This window comes from Numenius arquata, chromosome 12 (genome assembly GCF_964106895.1).
Source record: "Numenius arquata chromosome 12, bNumArq3.hap1.1, whole genome shotgun sequence".
NCBI classification, from domain to species: Eukaryota; Metazoa; Chordata; class Aves; order Charadriiformes; family Scolopacidae; genus Numenius; species Numenius arquata.
In genome coordinates this window covers 23,170,253-23,191,552 of record NC_133587.1, presented here as the reverse complement: position 1 = coordinate 23,191,552, position 21,300 = coordinate 23,170,253, and the positions used below count along the sequence as shown (strand labels likewise).

General features: G+C 41.1%; 1 protein-coding gene across 4 annotated transcripts in view; it reads left to right on the top strand.

Annotated features, from left to right (window-relative positions):
• The window catches only part of ST8SIA6 (ST8 alpha-N-acetyl-neuraminide alpha-2,8-sialyltransferase 6), a 49,174-nt gene that overhangs the window by 22,966 nt on the left and 4,908 nt on the right, over positions 1-21,300 (top strand). For 2 of the 4 annotated variants that reach the window (XM_074157085.1, XM_074157088.1), the window contains 4 exons: positions 5,351-5,495; positions 8,255-8,367; positions 9,605-9,697; positions 12,625-13,097. In XM_074157085.1, the coding sequence (XP_074013186.1) occupies positions 5,351-5,495; positions 8,255-8,367; positions 9,605-9,697; positions 12,625-13,093 (820 nt within the window). In that variant the 3' untranslated portion in view covers positions 13,094-13,097. Of the gene's footprint in view, positions 1-5,350; positions 5,496-8,254; positions 8,368-9,604; positions 9,698-12,624; positions 13,098-17,358; positions 18,849-21,300 lie in introns of those variants that run through there. The other 2 variants (XM_074157087.1, XM_074157084.1) reach the window with 2 other exon arrangements.

Genomic DNA, 21,300 nt, shown 5'->3' with positions numbered 1-21,300 from the left:
TGACAGACTCTTTAAATAGTCTTTGGTTTGAAAATTTTATTACACTTTTTACATATTTAGCCTTGATTTCAGATTCAACTCTGTTGGCTTTCATTGTCTTAGACATTTATGATGTTACTTCATTTATAGACAGTTCAAGGGCTGTCATTGTAACATTCCCCTTCAACATGTTCTGTTTTAGATATCAGATTTAACCACTCTTTTCTAAAAGATTGGAATATGTCAGAATATGCCTCATTGCACTTCGATGGTATTGACTTGGATTGACAAGAGCCTAGAGAAACCTGTATCATTGTCTAGAGCCCCCAGTGCAGTACAGTAAGATAATGGCCTGCTCATTATAAAATATTACAGCAGTGGACATAGGTAAAAGGCTTTTGTCACTTTTAATACTGTGCCCTTTATTCAAATCATACTACAAACTGTGCCATGAAACACACTCAGCATCAGGATTACAGGAGTTATAGAGTTACAGCTTTAAATATTTGCTAGTCTTGCTTTGTGTTTGGTTATCTCTTTTAGGTGGTGTTTATGTGTGTTGGGTAACTGAAGATCCACAAAGAGATATGTCTGTGTAAGCATTGCTGGTGTGGATAATGTGCAAGCATTTTATAACAGCACTGATATGATATTCTTTTTGCAAACAAACATTTGCTTGTACAGATGTTTGCAAAAGGTGATTTAGAATCAAATGGGCTTAGACCATTGCTGAAAGAGGATGGGCCAGATATCTACTAAGAATCTGCAGTTGTTGAAATCCTGCACCTTGCCTAGGCAATTTAAGCTTTCTTTAGTGCAGATTAAGATCATTTTCCTCACCCTTCCTACCACGGCCTGAGAGAAAAGTTGAGCATCTACTATTTAGACCAATGTTTTGCATGTTTTGATACTTCTGCAGTGTCCATCCCCATTCACTTTTCCCCTCCTTCCACCTCAATTTAGTCCAACGTATGACAGTGAAATATTTCACACTGTCCTCAGCAGTGATGAATGCCCTCTGGCCCAAGGTCTGCAGGCGCTGGTGTCACACTGAAGTGTAGTCTACACAAAAGAAATACTATTAAGTTCACAGAGTTTTGTCAAATTCTGCAGGCTCATGTCCCCCTTGGGCTACTGCAGCTCTTGAGGATCACGGTTAACTGTGTTGGCCCAGTGGTCCAGCTCTAGGCTGGAGCAGACAATTCCAGTGGTATACTCTCTTTCCTGTGTCCCAAAGTACCTCTTCATACCAGGTATCAAGTATCAGATATTCAGCCTTCTCCAAGAAAGCAAGTCTCCATCACGCATAATGGTTACTTGGGAAGACGAATGCCATCACTCCCTTCCTTCTTCTTCCCCCAGCTTTATGTCCTGAGCATGATCTCATATGGTATGGAATATCCCTTTGGTCAGTCAAGGTCAGCTGTCCCGGCTGTGTCTCCTCCCAACTTTTTGTGCACCCCCAGCGTTCTCACTGGTGGGATGGTGTGAGGAGCAGAAAAGGCCTTGACTGCTTAGCAACAACCAAAAAATACTAGTGTTTTACCAGCACTATTTTCATCCCAAATCCAAAACAAATCATTATTCCAGCTGGTAGTAAGAAAGTCAGCTCTGTCCAAACCGAAACCACAACACTTGGGTTTTTTCACTCCAGCTTCCTTCACTCTGTACTTCTAATGCTGTGACTCGATCATGAAAACACTTTGTTCTAGGGCAACACCAAATGTTCCAATTGTTAACAACTGGAACTTAAACCTTCTTACCATAAGCTATATCCATGTTCTTGGACGTGTCTGAGATGGATGCCCAGCCTGTACAGCAACATCCCATCTTCTGAGAGCTGCCCCCATATCTCAGCATTTTCTCCCAGTCAGAACAGACAATGTGGAACACATTCTACCCTTCCAAAGAAAATGCAGAGTTTGGCTTTAAGGTAGCACAATTTGGTGCTGTTAAGATTCTGACTATTGTCTTTCATCCCACCATCTGATTAGGAGCTTCTTTGTATGGTAAGTTTTAACAATTTCCCTCTCCCCAGGTGCCATGATACACGAGTTAAAATGTCTTGGCTTTGCAACACTTTACATGTGTCACTTGTTAAAAGAATTGTCTTGTACGATACACGTCATAGCCTTAGGAAGTACATGCTCTTTAGGGGGTCATTACCTCATGACAGAGACCACATATGACATTAATACTGATGAGGATTGCAGTAATGGATTGCAGTAATAGATTGCTTGAACTGCCCGGTCTCTACCCCTTCCTCATTGTTTGCTGTCAGTTGTAGAGGTGCCTTGTGTCACAGCTGGTACCCAATCCTATATGAACAGATCACTAACTAAGTTGCCAGTAGGTATTGCTGTCTGCAGGTTACATGCATTCCCACTGGAGCTCTGTACATGGATGCTTGGGCATGGTGGGATTGTGTGTCATGATTTGATCTAAGTGAGAGGTTTCTATTATTACCTCCAAATTTTTAGCACGTAGGCTCTTAGGTAACAGGAGAATAATATATCATTAGTCAATATGTATTCTCTTGTTCTCACTGCGTTTCTGAACTAGCCTGGCTCTGTTTTACTTCCTCAGTGGATCCATAATTTTAATTTAAACTATTACTTTCTTCTTAATTCTCATGTCTGTTTTTCTTCCAGACTGTTTCTGCTTTTATTGAAGCACTCGTTCCTGTGGAATGAGTAATAAAGAGCGAAAACGCATCATCTGTATTAATGAATGTTATCTATCATCACTTTGCTTTTTCAGGTTCTGGTAGGCATCATACACAAAACAGCTGTTTTACTAAAGCTGGGCAAGAATATTCTGGCATTGTTTCTTCTCCTCTGAATGTCCCATGGTTGACACAGATAATATTTAGGCCTGCTTCATTTAAATTTAAGAAAAAATTCAAGGAAATTGAAATTATGTTTTCTGCGATTCCTCATCTCCATGTGATTGCCAGGGAGCAGTGAGGGACAGCTGCTCCCTAAGGCACAGGGACTGGGATCCCAGCACAATAACCTGGCCAGCAGAGCAGGGACCAGCAGCTGGGACCATCCCATCTCCAGCTGGGAGCCGGGCAGCCCTAGCCCTGGGCATGGGCACCTCCCTGGTGACTGGGGACGGGATGGGCACAGCTACAGACTGGCCCTGCTGCTGTACTGCTGGCGCACGGACTGGCAGCTTTGAGGGGCTGAAAGGAGGTCCTGGGCCATGGATAGGGTGGGGGGCAGCCCCAGGGCGCTGGGCAGGAGTAGTGAGGCTTGGAGGTGCCTTCAGGGGCCTGACAGTGATATCTGAATCCTCTTGTTACTGCAGCACAGTTTAAGGTTAGAAAGAGCTGGTTACAGGGAGAAGAGTACAAGATACAAAAGCAAGTGGACTCTAGTCAAGAGGGGTTCAATAACATCCAGTGTTCCTAGACTTACTCGTTTGATTCTCCTGCCTCATTGCTCCATTTGTATTTTTCCATATGTTTAAAATAGGACACTATATGCCCAGAGCAATTGTTTTCACCATGTGTGCACCTCCTGACCCACAAGAGCATAGTCTCAGTTCCATCCCCACCCTTGTACCTACTGGTTTTCATTGGCCACAGACCTCTCCTGCCCATTGAGGCTTTGAACAAGGCAGTGGGAATCACTCTGTTCGGGGAGAGGAGCCGAATATGGCTTGTGGAAATCTGAACCCTACTCTTTCCTCACTCAGGAGTAAAATTTCCCATTAACATTTCCTGGTAACTGTCCTAGTATGATTATTTCAGATTTATGCCATCCCAGCACTCAGGTATTCCCAGTGTTCCTCACACATCTGGAAACTTTCTCTTTGAGGAGTTTCAGAGCTCAGTATTCAAAATGGGTTGATACATAGCTGTAAGCCATCTGACAATTGAAGTGGTACTCTTTCCTTTGGTATTTTATGTATGAATCAAACCACCCTTCCCAACCTTTTTTTTTTTCCCCATTTTGACCATTATTTCAAGAGAAGTGAGATGGGGAGTTATCCCAGACCTGTTCACTCTCTTCCCTGTCTCCCAGGAAACATAATCCTTGTGTTTTTCCACATGCTAGATTATGCCTCATCTCCATCAGAAATAAAATTATATTATTATTAGAATATTTGCTCTGAGTACATTGTTGATAAAGTTGAATGAAGCAACTTCTTTTACCTGTGGCTTATGCTATTAAAGTCAGCTTACTTTCAGCCAGAATTTGGCCTATATTGTTTGACTAGTTCCAATGGTTTGGTTTACCATACTCACTGAAAAAGTATGAAGTAAAACTTCTCTATTCCTCTGGCTCTAACTGTAAATATGTATTTTTTTTCATAATTAACCTTCAGTGTTAGGACAGGAATTATTATCTTTTCCCTGCTTTGTTATCTTCTTCAAAATTCCAAGCAATTCTGTTATGAATGAATTTTATTCTCTAAATGGTTCTCCTAGTATCTCACCTAATTAGAAAGCTGTGTCCTACCAACTGATAGATAATGGCTGGCCATGAATATTTCAGCCTTACAGGCTGAAAATCAGATACAGTGGCAGCAGAGAGAACATTGATCCCTAAAGCAAAATTAATTATAGCATTTCGGGTCTGATGGAGCTTTTCATTGCATTTCACTGTTAATAATATAGGATGTTTACATACATAATATTGTTGTAAGTTTGGAGGTAACTGGAATTGTAAGATGAGTGATAGCTTCTACTCTTACATAAAGCTTGAGTGAATCTATTGCATTCTTACCTATTTAAGGACTTCTGCTGGATGTTTTGAGGATCAGTTAGGCTGTCTGTCTCTACCACAAAGATATCCATCTTCTTTATTTGCAAGTTTTAGTATACTTTATTTAACATCTGTGATATTGTGCACAGGAAAACCATGCTGAACAGTTGAATGAATTATTAATTAATTGGCTTGCAACCATCTAGCTGTTCGCTAAGTACTATAGCCAGTACTTCCCATCACCATTCCCTTCATCTCCTTGGTTCTTTCTTTCTTCAGCCGTCTAGTTTCTTACAATCACTCATTCTATGTTGATTGAAATCACATTGTTAATTCTTTGGTGACTGAAGTCTCTCAGGGTTTCTATGTATCTTAGCAATTAAAAATGAGAAGACCGATTACAACATTTTCTGGGTGGGAAAGGGAGACCAAGAGAGAAAAACAGGGTAAGAAAAGCAGTTCTTGGTCTGATTAGTTTCTGAATATTTGCTGTGAAATAGACTTCTGCAAAGCAAGTCAAGGGAAATGACATAGAGGTTCATGCAGCCTTTTGTTGCTTAGTTAATTAGAACTGATTTTCATTCATCTAGTTCTCTGCCACCACTCTCCTACTTATTTGCCTGGCTTTGAGCATGTTGTCTTTGGGTTTTTTGCAGGTCAGAATTAGCTTCCTGCTGTGATGCAGTTCACAATTTCATTGCTTCTCAAAACAACACCCCACTGGGAAGTAACATGAGTTACGAAGTGGACAGTAAAAAGACCGTCCTCATTACAGAGGACATTTTTAAGATGCTGCCTGTGGTAAGAACTGTATCTTGACCTGTTACTATACTTGCAGTATCATATATATTTTGGGTTAGTAATAGAGCTGCTTTGTTTGATTCCTCTGTATGCACTTCTTCATTCACCTTGTAAGACCTTTTTTTTTGCCTTCCTCTGCAGTAGTGGAGGCATGGACAGGGTGTCATAGAGCAGATTGTAGGTAGAGTTGCTACAGGACACAAGTTGCAGCCTGGCTTGGCAGCCAGCTGAACTCAGGAGTGAATCCTCTGAGAACGTTTGCATTGCTTTTCTCATTCCCATTTTCAAAAGCATTTCAGTCGAGAACAACATTTCATATTCCCATGCCATTTCCGGTGTGGGCTTGGGCATAGATTTACGGTGGTAAACCGGGCTTGGGCATAGATTTACGGTGGTAAACCTGATACATTTCGGTTGGAAGGAATCTACCATGATCAGCTAGTCCAACTGCCTAACCAATTCAGGGCTTACTAGAAGTTAAAGAGTGTTACTAAGGGCATTGTCTGAAAGCCTCTTAAACACTGACAGGCTTGGGGCATCCACCACCTCTCTAGGAAGCCGGTTCCAGCATTTGACCACCCTCTCTGTAAATAAATGCTTCCATGCTTCCTAATGTCAAGTCTAAACCTTCCCTGACGCAGCTTTGAACCATTCCCACGTGTCCTGTCACTGGATACCAGGGAGAATAGCTCAGCACCTCCCTCTCCACTTCCCCTCCTCAGGAGGCTGTAGGGAGCAAAAAGGTCGCCCCTTAGCCTCCTTTTCTCTGAACTAGACAAGCCCAAAGTCCGTAGCTGCTCCTCAGGATGTTCCTTCCAGCCCTTTCACCAGCTTTGTTGCCCACCGGGGTGGGGCCTTTGCAGCCAGAAACACAGGTTCAGCAAAGGAATCAGACTTTGTAGCTCAGGACTTAGAATAAACATACAAGCTCTGGAGACCAGACAAAGAGGGGCACAGAGACATACTTAATTTCTCAAAAGTAAGAGCACATGGGAGCCCTCTTACCTATCTTTAGCATTCTTGATTTGTGATCCCAGCTACTATGAGTCTAGTCCTTCCTAATGCTGCTGTGAATCACTAAAAACTTCATTGCAATAGAGGTTACAATTGTTCCAAATTTAAATTGAATGAAGGAAAAGTAGTATGTTTTACGTGCATATATACTTATGAAGCGCACCAGAGATGTCTGCCCTTTGTGTTCTCCTACTCTCTTTTCAGAATTGAACAAAATAGTTGAACATGTTGTTTTGTAATATATTGCCAGGCAAGATGATGTCTGCTACTTTCCCCATGCTTTTTGCCTTGTTCGTAGCAGTATTCCTTCCTGCTTCTCTTTGGGCAAGCTCAGAAGAGAAGGAGGAAGGATAACACTTTGGGTAAGCAAGTTTTGACTCCATTCTACAAGTGGGCTCAGTTTCTGCAGTCAAAGTAGCCCAGCTGTTGGCCTCTCTGTTGAATGTCAGTACTCCCACAGCAGGAGAGGCTGAATGAGATGTACAAGATGTTTCTGAGACCCTGGGATAACAGCCAGCTGTATTAATGTCAACTGAAATAGCCAGCAATTCACATTAATTTGCTAGGTTGTCATCTGTTCTGGTTCACAAGTGGATGGGTTTAGCTCCCATTCAGCTTCCCGACTGCAAGAGAGCAACCTCTAGCAAGAAGAGTAGTAGAGAGGGTGAACAACCAGAAGCAGTAACCTCTTCAGTTAACCATCACATTCACCATGAGTTAAGCCAGGGCGCGTGATTATCCTTTACAGCATCTTCATGTTCCCCTAAATTCATTATTTTACATCAAATGTAATTGCATGATGACAAAGTAATGAGCGTTTACAAAGTTACCTTCTCTTAGCTGACAAAGTCAATGACTGTGTGACAAAGCCCAGTCTGTTACAGTGCAAAGGAAAATGGGTAAATTTAAACTATCTCCAGATCAACTATCCTTAGCTTGTCAAGGATTCAGTACACTACTAGAGAATTTTTCTGTTAAGTGTATTTAAAAGGTACTCATCCAGTTTTAACAATCCAGTGTTGTTCCCTCCAAGTACTGATGACAGCAGTAGCAGTTCTCAGTCTGGTGGTGCCAGCTGGTGTCCAGCTGTGGAGTCCTCAACATAGAAAGGATGTGGACCTGTTGGAATCAGTCCAGTGGAGGGCCACGAAGATGATCAGAGGGATGGAGCACCTCTCCTATGAAGACAGGCTGAGAGAGCTGGGGTTGTTCAGCCTGGAGAAGAGAAGGCTCCCGGGAGACCTCATAGCAGCCTTCCAATATCTGAAAGGAGCCTACAGGAGAGCTGGCAAGGGACTCTTTGTCAGGAAGTGTAGTGGCAGGACAAGGGGTAATGGTTTTAAATTGGAAGAGGGGAGATTTAGATTAGATCTTAGGAGGAAATTCTTTCCTGTGAGGGTGGTGAGGCACAGGAACAGGTTGCCCAGAGAAGCTGTGGATGCCCCATCCCTGGAGGTGTTCAAGGCCAGGCTGGATGGAGCTTTGAGCAACCTGGTCTGGTGGGAGGTGTCTCTGCCCATGGCAGGGGGGTTGGAACTAGATGATCTTTAAGGTCCCTTCCAAATCTAACCATTCTATGATTCTGTGATTCTGTTTTTGGCTCTTGACTGTCCGAGACTGGCCACCCTGTCTGCTAAATGGTGGATGCTTTCACTGTGATTTACCAGATTAAAGCTGCAAGGACAAGTGACTGAAGATGCAAAAGACTTAGAAGGCAATGGCTGTGTCTTTTTATTTGTTTGCAGTCCTCTCCTCTTTCAGTCTATCCCTTCAAGACCTGTGCCGTGGTTGGAAATGGAGGCATTCTGAAAAATTCCAGCTGTGGGGCTGAAATCGATCGTTCTGACTTTGTGTTTAGGTATGAGCTGCTTCATCTTACCACGGGTGACAAAAGTTTCTAAAAACTTGGCAGGCTTGGAAGTATGCCAATGCCAGTCTGTAGCAATGAGTAAAGATCCTGACAATGCTTTATTTCCGTCTCTCTAAGGATACTCCTTCTGCTTTGTGGGTTTCAGAACGCTGCTTCCTAAGTAAAGAGAGGACTGTATGGAATGCATGTATGATCTATGGTTGCAGAGATACCTTTTTCTCAATCAGGAGAAGAGAATAAAGAAAACCCTGTAATTGAAATAAGAAAGCCTGGTATTAAATGCCACACGTGTACCTTTACCTATGGTTTAACAAATGGTTTACTTAGCCGTAGACTGGCTCACTAATGCAGTTATTTAACTGACCCAGTATCTCTCTCACCTTCTGTTAGCTATCTAAAAAATTAGGCATCTAATTTAAGTAGTTTTTTTCAGCTCTCTCTCGATAGATTGTGGAAAAAACCAGGCATACTCGGAGCGTAATTTGGCCCGCTGTCTCAGTGTGTGACTCACACTTTGTAGTTCCTGCAAGGGAACAGAGTAACCAAGTGGAGGTTCTTCTCTCAGTGATGTCCAATCACACAAGTCAGCTGGACTTTGTTTCCTTTCCTGCTTTTGAGTAATATTTGGGCTTTTCAAATTAAAAAAAAAAAAAAAAAAAAATCCTTCCAATTAGATAACTTGTCTTAATAAAAATCTGCATGCTAAGACACTAAGCTTACTAAGTGACTGACTAAAAAAATGCTTCCTTTACCTTTTACAGAAACCACTGTTTCTGCAATTGGGCAAGTTATGCTGTTGTTGTCTCATGAAACAGCTGTCAACAATACTGTGCAGGCTGAGGGACTGCTATCAATCAGACTGTTTTAAACCAGAAAATAATAGAAGACTTCCAGAAGAAATGCATTGTTTAGGCAAGAGGAGTGGTATTTCCTAGCAACTAACATAGGTCATTCATTGACTGGCTCCTTCTGGGATTTTAACTTTGCTCCTGATTTGTGAGATGATTTATGAAAATGAGCTCTCTGTGCCCTATTTTAACCATCTGTACAGAAGATTAAATATTTTTACTAGAAGTGCTGTAAGCCTTATTTAATATCTGTAAAGTGCTTAGAGATCCCTGGGAGCTGACGTGAAAGTGTCATTGCACAAGAGAGGAATTTGCAAATAATAACTGCAAAGCATTTCTGGTGCACATCTGTTTAAGTAAATGTTCCTCAATTTCAGGTGTAACCTCCCTCCAACCACGGGAAGCATTAGCAAAGATGTTGGCAATAAAACAAACCTTGTGACTGTTAATCCGAGTATCATAGCTCAGAAGTAAGTACACTGCAAATCTCTTTCTGTGCAATATTGTATAATTGTTTGACATTATTTAGATTTTGTGGAAATCCCTTGGGATACCAGCATAGAGAGCAGTGCATGCAGATGACTTCATTAAGCCTTAGTTCCCATGTAAAATATGTACCAGTCTAAATGGAAATCTGCTCAACCTGGCCTTTTTTGTAGCAGAAAGGAGTCAGCAATACCCAGATTAGCAAGTGCCTCAATTGGCACCAGTCCATGATTTATGATAGAGTAAAACTGATGATTGCAAGCCCAAGCCTCTTTTCCCCCCATGACCTTCATGACCCTCAACATAAGAAAGGAATTGTAATCATAATTCAGGAAAGCTTGGAAATGTGTGTCTGACTCTATCAGGACTGTAAGCACATGTTCTTAAGTAAAGTGCTTAGAGGCTGTTCTGATGAGGGCTGTTCCCTGAATGGAGGCCCAATTCCTGTACTCCATTTTTTCAATCCATATGAAAACTGCTCACAGACTTTTTGCTCAGCAAAGTTGTTTTTTTCTTCACCTTCTTGATGAAAAGAAAATCTAATAAGGCCAGGCTGACTAATCTGACATCTTCAGCAGGCTGGAACTTCAGTTTATCTATGAAAAGGACTGATGTGGCATGTTATTTACTGCTTACTGATCTTACTGGATCTTATTATCTGTCATATCTGTATTTGTCAAATAGACAACATCAGGCAAAGTTTTTTTTTTCCTTTAAAGGAAGGAGGGAAAAGTACAGTGAGCACAGAAATGACTAACAGGCCTTTGTCATTGATTCAAGGATAGAACCTGATTTTTTGCAATAAGTACTAACTACCTTGATGCTTACCTAGCCCTTTTTGACTTAAATGAAGATGAATTGTTGCTTCCCCAATAATAGATTTAGCTCATTGATGTTAGTGGGGCTGCACCCGAATATGACGAAGGAAAACTTTGTCCAGTGACTCAGCATCATTGGTAATTACTGACCTGATGCACGATTTGTCTGGACTTGATCAAAGTGTTCTGCCACAGCTGCACTTGTTTTTTAGCCAAATTAAGCCACAACAGGGTTAATAGGAGTTACACTGAAGGAAATAGGAGCTAAACCTGTGTGAAGATGAAATGAGATTATGACTTTGGGATTTTAAAAAGTTAATTATTTAGATATTCAGACAACACTGTAAACACTTTTGAAGGAGGAGCAGGGGGCAACTTGGCACCATTTAGCAGAACTAAGTTTGCTTCTTCTCTCCAAAGACCTATTCTGACTTTATTCACTTTAATTCTGTATTTGGGTACTGGGTTAGTCTGGTGTTATTATTGTTAAGGTTAATCAGCTCTTGAACTGTGTCTGTCAGGGCATACAATGTAGGTGAACTCACCTGGAGGAAAGAAGCACCATTCTTATGTGTCCTAATGGAGCTAGGCTGCATTGCACCTCGCAGTGGCAGAGCTGGAAAGGAAAACAAGATGAGGCTGAGTTATTCGGACTTCCAGCTAAGGAGGAGCAGAGATCTGAATTCTGTCCTGAAGGCTCTTTATGTACTTTACACTGAGTAGAAATAGAGAAAATTCTTGGAGTAGAGTCCAGAAATTCATTCTTCAGCCACTCTTCTTAAACATAGGTTCAGGTGTTTCTTGCTTGTTTTGGCGGTGTGACTCTTGCAGGCACAGGGACCCAGGGTCACCAAGAGGGGCCGAGTCCCTGTCATTCATTTTGTTTCAGAGTCTGGCAGTAATGGCGCTTTTCTGGGAAGCAGAAGCTGTAAGTTTAACCTCTTCAGGCTGAGACGGGGTGTATCACTCCTTGCATGAGTTCAGTTGTGCAAGAGGTAACTGGTAACTCCTCTGTGAGGGTTTTGAATAGAAATGGCAGTGGCTACTGTCCTCTCTCTTGAAGTGCTGCATGAGAAGAGGGTTTGAACCTAATCAAGTTGCAAGGAGAAATGAAACCAAGTCTTCCAGTTTCTGCTGGAGCCATTTGTGAAAAGTGGGCTCTGGTAGCCATTGCAAGCTGAAAATACACTGCTCAAATAGACAACTACCGACAAAAGAGGACTCAGTGCTTTGAATCCCAAAGGGGGTGCAAGCGCCATATGTTCAGGTGATGCAGACAACTCAGATCCATAGAGGAAACAAGTTGAGTGACCCCCTTGTGTCTTGTATCACTTCTTGGATAACTCTGGAAGTTCACTATTCAGTATTTGGGAGCATGGAGTTAATTCAACGGTGAGAACTAAGTCTCTTTGCTGGGTGTTGGGGAACCAGAGCATCTGAGGTAAATCCTCTTCATTTATGAAGTTAGATCTCTATGTTTTTACAGATCTCCATGTGTTCCCTTTGTAATCAAAGGAGGTAGATAAATAAACATGCCTATATTTTCAGCTGTTTTAAAAGCAGTTCAAAAGCATCTAAGACCTTGAAAAACCTGAGCACACACTAATCTTCAAGACTCCAAGACTACTTACATGCATGCTTGGGCACACAGGGCAAACACCCAGATTTTGAAGGCTGGTTAGTGTATACCTATTGATGTAAGAAACACATTTCACAAACACATCAATATGTATCATAGAGCATGTATTTTTAAACAGAGGAAGTATAAATACAAAAACATTTTTGCATTCTCCTTTGAAATTTCTTGAATCGATCGATTCTGTAGACAGGTCCTGGTCTCATTAGTAGTGAATTTGTTGCCAATTCAATCCTATGAAGTGTGTTCTTGTTATACAACAAAGCCAGATTTTCATAACTGCATATATGGCAACATATAACAGGTTGGTATAAATTTGCAATGTAGACAGGCTGAACTGGTGCAACAGAGTTCATAACTCATATATGCAAGTGCAGTTGTGCTGGTTTGGTCCGTAATATATTCATATCAATAGTACATTCCATTCACTTTTTTCCTAAAATACTGTACTTTGCAGATACAACAAACTAAATGAAAAGAAGACAGAATTTCTGGATAACATTGCAGTCTACGGAGATGCTTTCCTTTTACTGCCAGCGTTTTCTTTCAGAAGCAACACAGCCACTTCTTTTAAAGTATATCACACTCTACAAGAGTTCAAAGCAACCCAAAGGGCAATATTTTTTCACCCCACCTATCTGAAAAGTCTAGCCCAGTTCTGGAGAACTAAAGGTGTGAAAGCCTACCGGTTGTCATCTGGTTTTATGATCACTAGTGCGGCTCTTGAGCTGTGTGAGAATGTGAAGCTCTATGGCTTCTGGCCTTTCTCAAAATCCACAGAGAAGATGCCAATCAGCCACCACTATTACGACAACCAACTGCCTAAACCAGGTTTCCATGCAATGCCCAAAGAATACAACCAGATCCTTCAGCTTCACAGCAAAGGCATTTTGAAGTTGCAGTTTGGTAAATGTGAATCAGACTAAAAAGGTAGGTCATGTTCTTACCACATAAAATGTCTTTATTTAAGTAATATGTCAAGGGAAGACTTGATTTATGAATAGTGTGGGTCTGTTCTTCCTTAGAGAGAGATCTCTACCTTATAGTCAGTGAAAGTTGTGTTCATAATTAGGAGAAAGGCTGGAGTTTTCTGAATAAATATAATGTACCACAGAGTTTAGAAATGTTTTCTAATTGTGGACTTTAGATAGGGAGCATTGCTACGTACACATTATCACCATAATTCCCAGCCAGTCAGTAGTGTCTCCTCCTCCAGATATGTGTGACTACTAACCCATGTTTGGTTTGCTGTCAATTCCCATGAAGTGGCCTCCTTTGTGAATTGCTTTATTAAAGGCAGTCACACACTATGGTCTAGAAGAGAAGACACCTGATCCTGGCACAGAGGGTTACAGAGGCCAAAGACAGGATTAAGATTGCCCCATGCAGGAGGAACATGCCTATGTGTCCGTGTTCCCTCTAGAAGGTAAAGATAGCTTCAGATCAGAATGCTCCCGTGGCCCCTGGGCTGCGCAGCAGCTTGTGGGCAGCGGTGAGGAAGCTGCCATACACTACAGCAGATCTTGCTGAGCATTTTACCTTGAGGTAGCTCAGAATCTGTCCTTTATAACTGTCCCATCCCCCTTGGACCTATACCTTCTGTGTATTGCCTCAGAGAAATGCAGCACAGAGTCTGGCCTCTGACCTTGAGCCAATTTACTGTGAACAGATTACAGATGACTCTGAAAACATTTGTCTGCTTGTTTTCAATCTTGATTTGCCCTGCTGACAAAATAAGACCTATTTGTATAAATACTTCTTCTTTTAAGCTAACTCAGAAATTCCCCAGCTCACAATGCTGTTGTCAGATTTGCCTTTCACAGAACTCTGTTTTTCCGAGGGGTTCAAGTTAATATAACAGTGAGTGAAATGTAGGGTAGAACTACCATTGTATACAGTATGCTTTAATTGGGCTGATGTAATCTCATGACTGTATTACTTGAGTTAAATAAATTAAAATAACATCATCTTATTCAAGCCAGAAATGTTAAGTTCAAAAGCTAAGGGCTTTTCTTCTGGCTAGGTTCTAAAATGTATTTGAAAATATCCTTTGATGGTATTTAGAAAACACGCTATCAAAGATACATTCACACTTGGTTCATCGTCAGAGACTGCTAAGTTTTAAATTAGCAGATTGCTAGTACCAAGAAGGCACAATTTTACTCAGTTTCAGTTTATTTGAAGAAATGGAAAAATAAACTACTTTCAATTATTATTAAATAATATAAAATATGTGAGAAGGACCTAGAAGCCACGTAGTGAATCCATTCTCCTTGTCTGTGGCAGGAGATGGCCTGGGAGGAGGTGTGTGTGTATATGGCTTCACCTGGCTTGTAAATGGTTGCATTGGAATGGTTGGAAAGGTTAAGAAATACATAATGTATTTTTCTCAGTGGCTAGGCTGTTTATACCCTGCAGTTTCCATTGTATTTATTCTTCCTATAATATAAATCGCTGGAGACATACCATGTAATTTTAATCGTAGTAACTGCACCAGCTAAGAAAATAAAAGAAAGCTCTTTATGAATATTTAATCTAGAGAGAAGCAGATAGAAGCCACAAAAATGTTTAAGTATCTGTATGGGTTAATTAAATGCTGTCCGTGCTTGAAAATCACTTCTGTGGCCAAATTTGCAAAATAAGCTGTAAAGAAAAAAACAGCCAGAAGGGTAAGTTGTGCTGCCCTAAGATTTTTCTCCACTATGTTAATCGCTTAGAGAGAAAAGTTAGCCCTTTAAAACCAAAAAAATTAAATGCTTTCAGTATGAGCTACCATTCTGCTACTATTATCAACTATTAGAGATAATTGAAATTCTGTAATGAGTATATTTCACTGAAGATGACCTTCTCTAAAAATTGAACCGTCTTCTTTCCCTTTTTGGTTTCCCTTTTATATTCTCCCTGCTCCACCCTATCCCTTGTTAGTGGGTGGCTGGAGGTTCCTTACACCACTGGGTGCCCACAGAAGTCTCAGGCAGAGCTTCCCTCACACATTGCTGGGACACCGAAGTGTGCTGCTGGAAATAAGAAGTACAGGAAGCTGCTCTGCTGCAGGCCCCGATATTGCAAGCAGGTAGCAGGTTCAGGAACAGTATAGAGAGCGCATAACTGCATCCCAATGAGTGATTTTGGCAGTATTGTGTCCTAAACACCAGCCTTTGCCATTGTAAAGGTGAACTTTTCTCATTAGATAGAATTGTCAGATATGAGAGCCCTGCAGAGCTGGTGCTGAACAGCGTGGGAAACTCCATCTGCCTTAATATCCCCTCTGGCACCTTTGTGATTATGCTCAACAGACATGTACCTGTCTTCACTACAGTAGATGCCTATCTATCACAGATGGTAAAATGGAAAATGAGACATCAGCAAAATCGTGCAATGTAATTAAAATAATGATCTTTATTATTTTGTATTAAATTACCAAATCATTTTTGCTGTGGCCGTGCAGCTGAAGGAAGTCTTGTTTCTTCATTGGTTTAACCTGATAAGCCTGAAGGGCATGTCATTAGCTTCAAGTAAACATAGGTTCAAGGAGGGGAAATGGCCCGATTCATATTTAAAAATAGAAAAATCAGATTAGAAAAATTGTCAGATGATAAATTAATCAGACTGGCAAAAATCTGATTTGCCTCGAAGCCTGGTTAAAATGCAAATTTTGTCTGACCAAGAATCCATCAGGTTTTCTGCTTACTAGAAAGAGACAGCAGGGAAGATGAGTATGTGTTGCTTTGACGTGCAGCACAGTAACATTAAGCAGCTGCTCTGAGGAGTCAGTCAACAGTAAAAAACCATAGAAAGAAAGGATGAAACAGAGACTCCCTGAGCCTGGGGAAAAGAGTAGTGCTCACCAGTCCAAGAAGAAGGACTGAAGTAGCAGAGGTGTGCTGGTCGTTAGGGAGCAAGAACTGCCGAACCTCTGACTAAGTGTGAGAGGATCTTACCTGGAAAGTAAAAGTTTGGTCTGGGCTTTATAATTCCAACCAGGTGGTTAGAAGTCATCTGTTTCTGACAGAGAACAGCAGTGCAGCAGTGCAGCCCTCCGCTCAAGGTGGAGCTAGCAGGGCAGCATCCTGTCAGGCAGGGGGCTGCCTGCTCACTTGCTCAGGAATTAACATAAAAGAATCATTTTGTTCCACACTATCAGTGTGTGATCTTTGTTTTAATTATGAAAGTTGCTGCAATCCAAATAAGTGATAAATACTGTTATAAATAACCTATTTATAACAGTAGTATGGCAACATGAGCTTAAATTCTGCTAAAATTATTTTCTGCTTGCGGTTTCTCAATGTAGCTAGAGAAATATGAACTGCCCCACAATTCACTTTTAATTACCTTCAGAAAAAATGATACCACATTTTGAAAGCAAGGACACCTTGGGATTCCTGTCAGGCTGCCAAATTTCAGCCTATCCTTGATTTGAGCAAAGATTATCCAGCGTGAAATTATTAGATGTATGCACCATTGAAAGAAAGGTCTTCTGCTTTAGTAGCCATGCAGTATAGCTTTTAAGCACACACTTTGCTTGTGTGTTCAGCCACCAACTAAGAATAATGTCAGTAATGAAACAAGTAGCGATACGTTGCTTCTGGTTTAGTTAAAACCTACCAGAATAGAAAAATATAGATTAAATCAAATTAAAATTTGTTAGATTTCAAATCAAATGAAAAAGTATTTACAGATCTAGAAGGCATTTGTTTTGTTTTGTTTTTCCACAGCAGAACTAGACTGTTGAAGAAACAGAATAATTTCAATCTCTAGCTATTTCAAAATATGATTAGGATAATATAATGTAGAAAATATTCATGTTCAGATTAGCAGTGGATGTGTCCCATAAAGATTCTGGTTAGACCCAGCCTTGGTTAACTTAGGAAGCCTGAAGAGGGTGGTGCAGGTGGGGTGAGTGTGAGCAGTTCTGGGGGTATTCAAATGAAGGAGTCCTCCTTTAGAAAGAGCAGATGGTCCAGCCGGGCCAGGCACTAGCAGTCCAGCTCACCCAGGAGAGTTTTGTAAGCCTGTGATGCTGTATAATAAATGTCACGTACTCCCGGTCTGAAATAAGGATCAAAAAGCAGATGCAGAGAGTAGAATGTGTACACAGAAGACTAAGCAATTGCCTTATTTTGACTATTAGCAAGCAGTTTTCCTACTATAAAAGAAATACCAATAATATATTTTACTGTTTTAATTCCAGGGTGATGATCCCAAGGAGACAATTTGTGTGTATCTCAGCAGTTCGGTGTTGACTTTGATCTGATGTGATTCTGTGAGCATTAAACTGCATTATTACAATACAGAAATATTTTACACTTGAGGAGAAAAGGAAGTGATTTTTTCACACAGTGACTGCTACATTTCTGAAATTTGTGCATTTTTTACAATACAAAATAGTATTTATTTGGGAAATTCTGAAACTCCTGACTATTGGTTTAATTGTAGCAAAGCACAATCTCAGGATGGTGGCAATATGTGACATTCATCATGGTTTGCTTCTTCCAAGTATCATTAAAATATTTTGACATAAAATCTCTGGTTTTATTAGTAACGCAAAATACAGGCAATAGTCTTTGTACAGTAGCTGCATGAGTTGGCAGCAAACATTTTCAATTACGAGCTTGATCCTGTAAACACTGGCATTTGTCTACATGGGAAAGGTGATGAGAAGAGCTACAGACAAGTAATTAACTCAGAGCGACGTCATTCTTAGTGTGTCCTAGGGTGCACAGATGAAAAAATTCCTCAGGTTAGAGATTGTCAAGTGGTTTATGGGCTTTCATTTTGTGGGCAATGGGTAAGGCTGTGGATTTAATGGGATCACTCATGTGAATGCTGTTAATTTTGTGAACAAGTGTTTGAAGGACCAGAGATATATAATTGTTTTTAAACCCCTCCTCTTGTTTATGTTCCTTTCTGAGGTCCGGTTCAGCCCTAAATGAGGACAATAAGCTAGATTCCATGCTGCAATCCCCAGAGTCCTGGGAGGGAATGACTTTGCACACATTCCTGCAATCCCAGTTCTGTATCTTGGCTGACATATGAGATGGACCATTCATTAGAAAAATTATAGGTACCAAACCTATCCTTTCTTCTATTTCTTTTTCATCTAGCGTAGCTTGTATCATTGTGTGACTACAGATAAGGAAACTGCACTAAGCTTTATTAGAAGAATGTTCCTCTTAGAATCAACCCCAAGCTTTTCTCCTATCCCAGGATATATGAGAAAAGAACCTACAGTCACTTAACTTAAAACCCATGCGGTTCTTGTGCTTTAAGTTTCTTTATGGTCCAGGAATACCTGTGGAGCAACATCCTGCAACAAGAGAAAGTAAAATATCAGCCCAATGGAAAGAATCACATTAACATTTATGGGAGCTGTGACAAGCAGTTACTGCCCTAGCTATGGCTGCTCATATGTTATTGCTTCTGTGTTTTACTGCAGGAAAAAAAACCCCAACAAACAAAAAAAACCAACCCAACAAAAAATTTGTAATAACCAGTTTCTGTGAAGAGTTTTAATGGCTTTTTTGAGAGTCTATTGAATGATCAGTTCAAAGATAGAGCATCCTTATCCATCTTTTACTGTCAGGTATTTTGTTTACTAAAACTTCTTTTGCTGCTGTAGCATTAAATCCCCAATCAAGTGATTTAAAGGGCATTCAATATTCCACTCATTGAGGATTATATAAAAAAAAAATCTTACTTAAATGAATTGAACCTTATAAAATAAGGTTCAAAAAAACTTTTAAACTGGTACTTCATAAGAGCATTTCTATATTGTTGTAATATTTGAAAGCTTACCTTGCAGCAGTTTTATAATCACATAAAAAATCCTGAAAGTATTAGAATCAATCATTACGGTTCCAGCTCTGTTAGTTGAGACACATTCAGCATCTTGATCCATTTCCAAAATAACGATATCCAATACTAGTCCTACCCAAGCAAAAGTGTCCATAAATCCTGGCTGCATGTTATCAGCAATAAGGTCAATTTTTGAAAAGAAGGTTTTAAAAAAATAGATAGTGCTTTGGGGCATTGAATGACACCATTAATACACAGGCTCTGATACTGATATTCTGAGTATCAGTAGGGCTTTTAACAGAAACAAAGACATCAGAATTGAGTTGATGGGTACATCTGCGTTACCAGCTGGTAACTGAAAGAGGCGAGCACGAGGGTTTGATTTACTGTGATCTGTTATGGTTCCAGCACCACACGTCTACATTTTGTCTTCACCAGCAGTGAAACTCGTGCCAGTTTCTGGCCACAGGCATCTGCTGCTCAAGTGTAGAGAGCTGGCTGCTGCAAGACCCTGCAATCATGTTACAAGTGTTCTGGGTGATTGCCTACTGCGAGACCCTAGTTATGGATCAAAGACAAATTGGCTCCCCAAAGAGCTCGTCCTATGCCATAAACCACTCACGCAGACTGTCCCTGAGTGTTTGTTGCTGGAAGCTGTGCAAAGTGATGTAGTTGCCCTTTGGGTGATGCAAACAGCCTAGCTTGAGGAGAACCACGTTGTATTTTATCCAGAGAGACAAAGACATACCTGTGTTCAGGCAAGGACTGTAACTTATTCCTGTCTAGTGCAGTGCAATGAGACGGTCTTGGCTGTGTAGCAGCTACATGGTTTGACTTGGAAAAACTTATACATCTTTTAGAGATTGAGAGGCTCTTGCGTTGTATCCAGAACAATTGCAAGTGCTTTGTGTGTACTTAGAGGTGATGCAAAGGGTCTCGTTCTTTGCTCAGATTAAATTCAATGAACTGGGGGCCCTGGTGGATAGTAAACATCCATGAGCCAGCAATGTGCCCTTGTGGCCAAGAGGGCCAATGGGATCCTGGGCTGCATAGGGAAGAGTGTGGCCAGTAGGTGGAGGGAGGTCATTCTTCCCCTCTACTCCACACTGGTGAGGTCACAACTGGAATACTGCGTCCACTTCTGGGCTCCCCAGTTCAAGAGAGACAAGGAACTACTGGAGAGAGTCCAATGTAGGGCAACCAAGATGATTGAGGGATTGGAGCATCTCCCTGATGAGGAAAGGCTGAGAGAGCTGGGGCTCTTTAGCCTGGAGAAGAGAAGGCTGAGGGGAGACCTTATCTGTGTTTACAAGTATCTAAAGGTGGGTTGAAGGATGATGGAGCCGGACTCTTTTCAGTGGTTCCTAGTGACAGGACGAGGGGCAACGGGCACAAGCTGGAACATGGGAAGTTCCATTCAAATATGAGGAAGAACTTCTTTCCGGTGAGGGTGCCAGAGCCCTGGAACAGGCTGCCCAGGGAAGGTGTGGAGTCCCCTTCTCTGGAGATCTTCAAGACCCACCTGGATGCAGTCCTGAGTGATGTGCTCTGGGCAACCCTGCTTTGGCAGGGGAGTTGGACTAGATGATCTCTAGATCTCTAGACTAGATCTCCCTTCCAACTCTGACAGTTCCGTGATTCCGTGATACTCAGCACGAGAGAGTGAAGTGACAAAACCTGTTTGTGTGTAAGTAGAAGGGGTGGAGAGGAGAGAATGAAATTTATTTGCAGTGGAGGAGAAACTTTTTTCAAAAGCATTTGTTACTTAGCACCGTATTGCATTAATAAATGTATACAGTGTGCCATGACACACCATAAAGAACTGAAATTACTGTGTGTCTGGACTGTTTCTGTGCAGCTATGTTATTTGTAACACACATGTATAAGTAACTGGAAACGTTATTGGAATACATTTAGAGAGAGGTTTAGCTGAAAAGAAGAAACCTATCCTGCTTCCTTGATGAAAAGAGGTCTTAACTAGAAGAGTGTGATGTAGCAGTCACAAATGAGGGCGAACGGAGGGCTGTGTGACACGGAGAGACACTTTGACTTTATAGCGTTGTTTCAGCAGGGTTTAAACTTGCCATTGACCTGAAGACCTGATCCTCTGTGCTCTCAAAGCTCACAGTGATTTGTGTGGAGCACAGGACCGACAAGAAGTGCATGGAGGAATTGTTAACCTTTCCTACCCTTTCCTCCAAATACTCTTTAACTCCTCATAGAATAAAAATACGCTCTATTAGGCTTTAGATTTAGAACCTATTTTTAATGTAGCTTTCTCAGGCCTTGCTCCAGACATGAAGTTATTACGAGATGTTAGTTGCATCTACTTCACTCC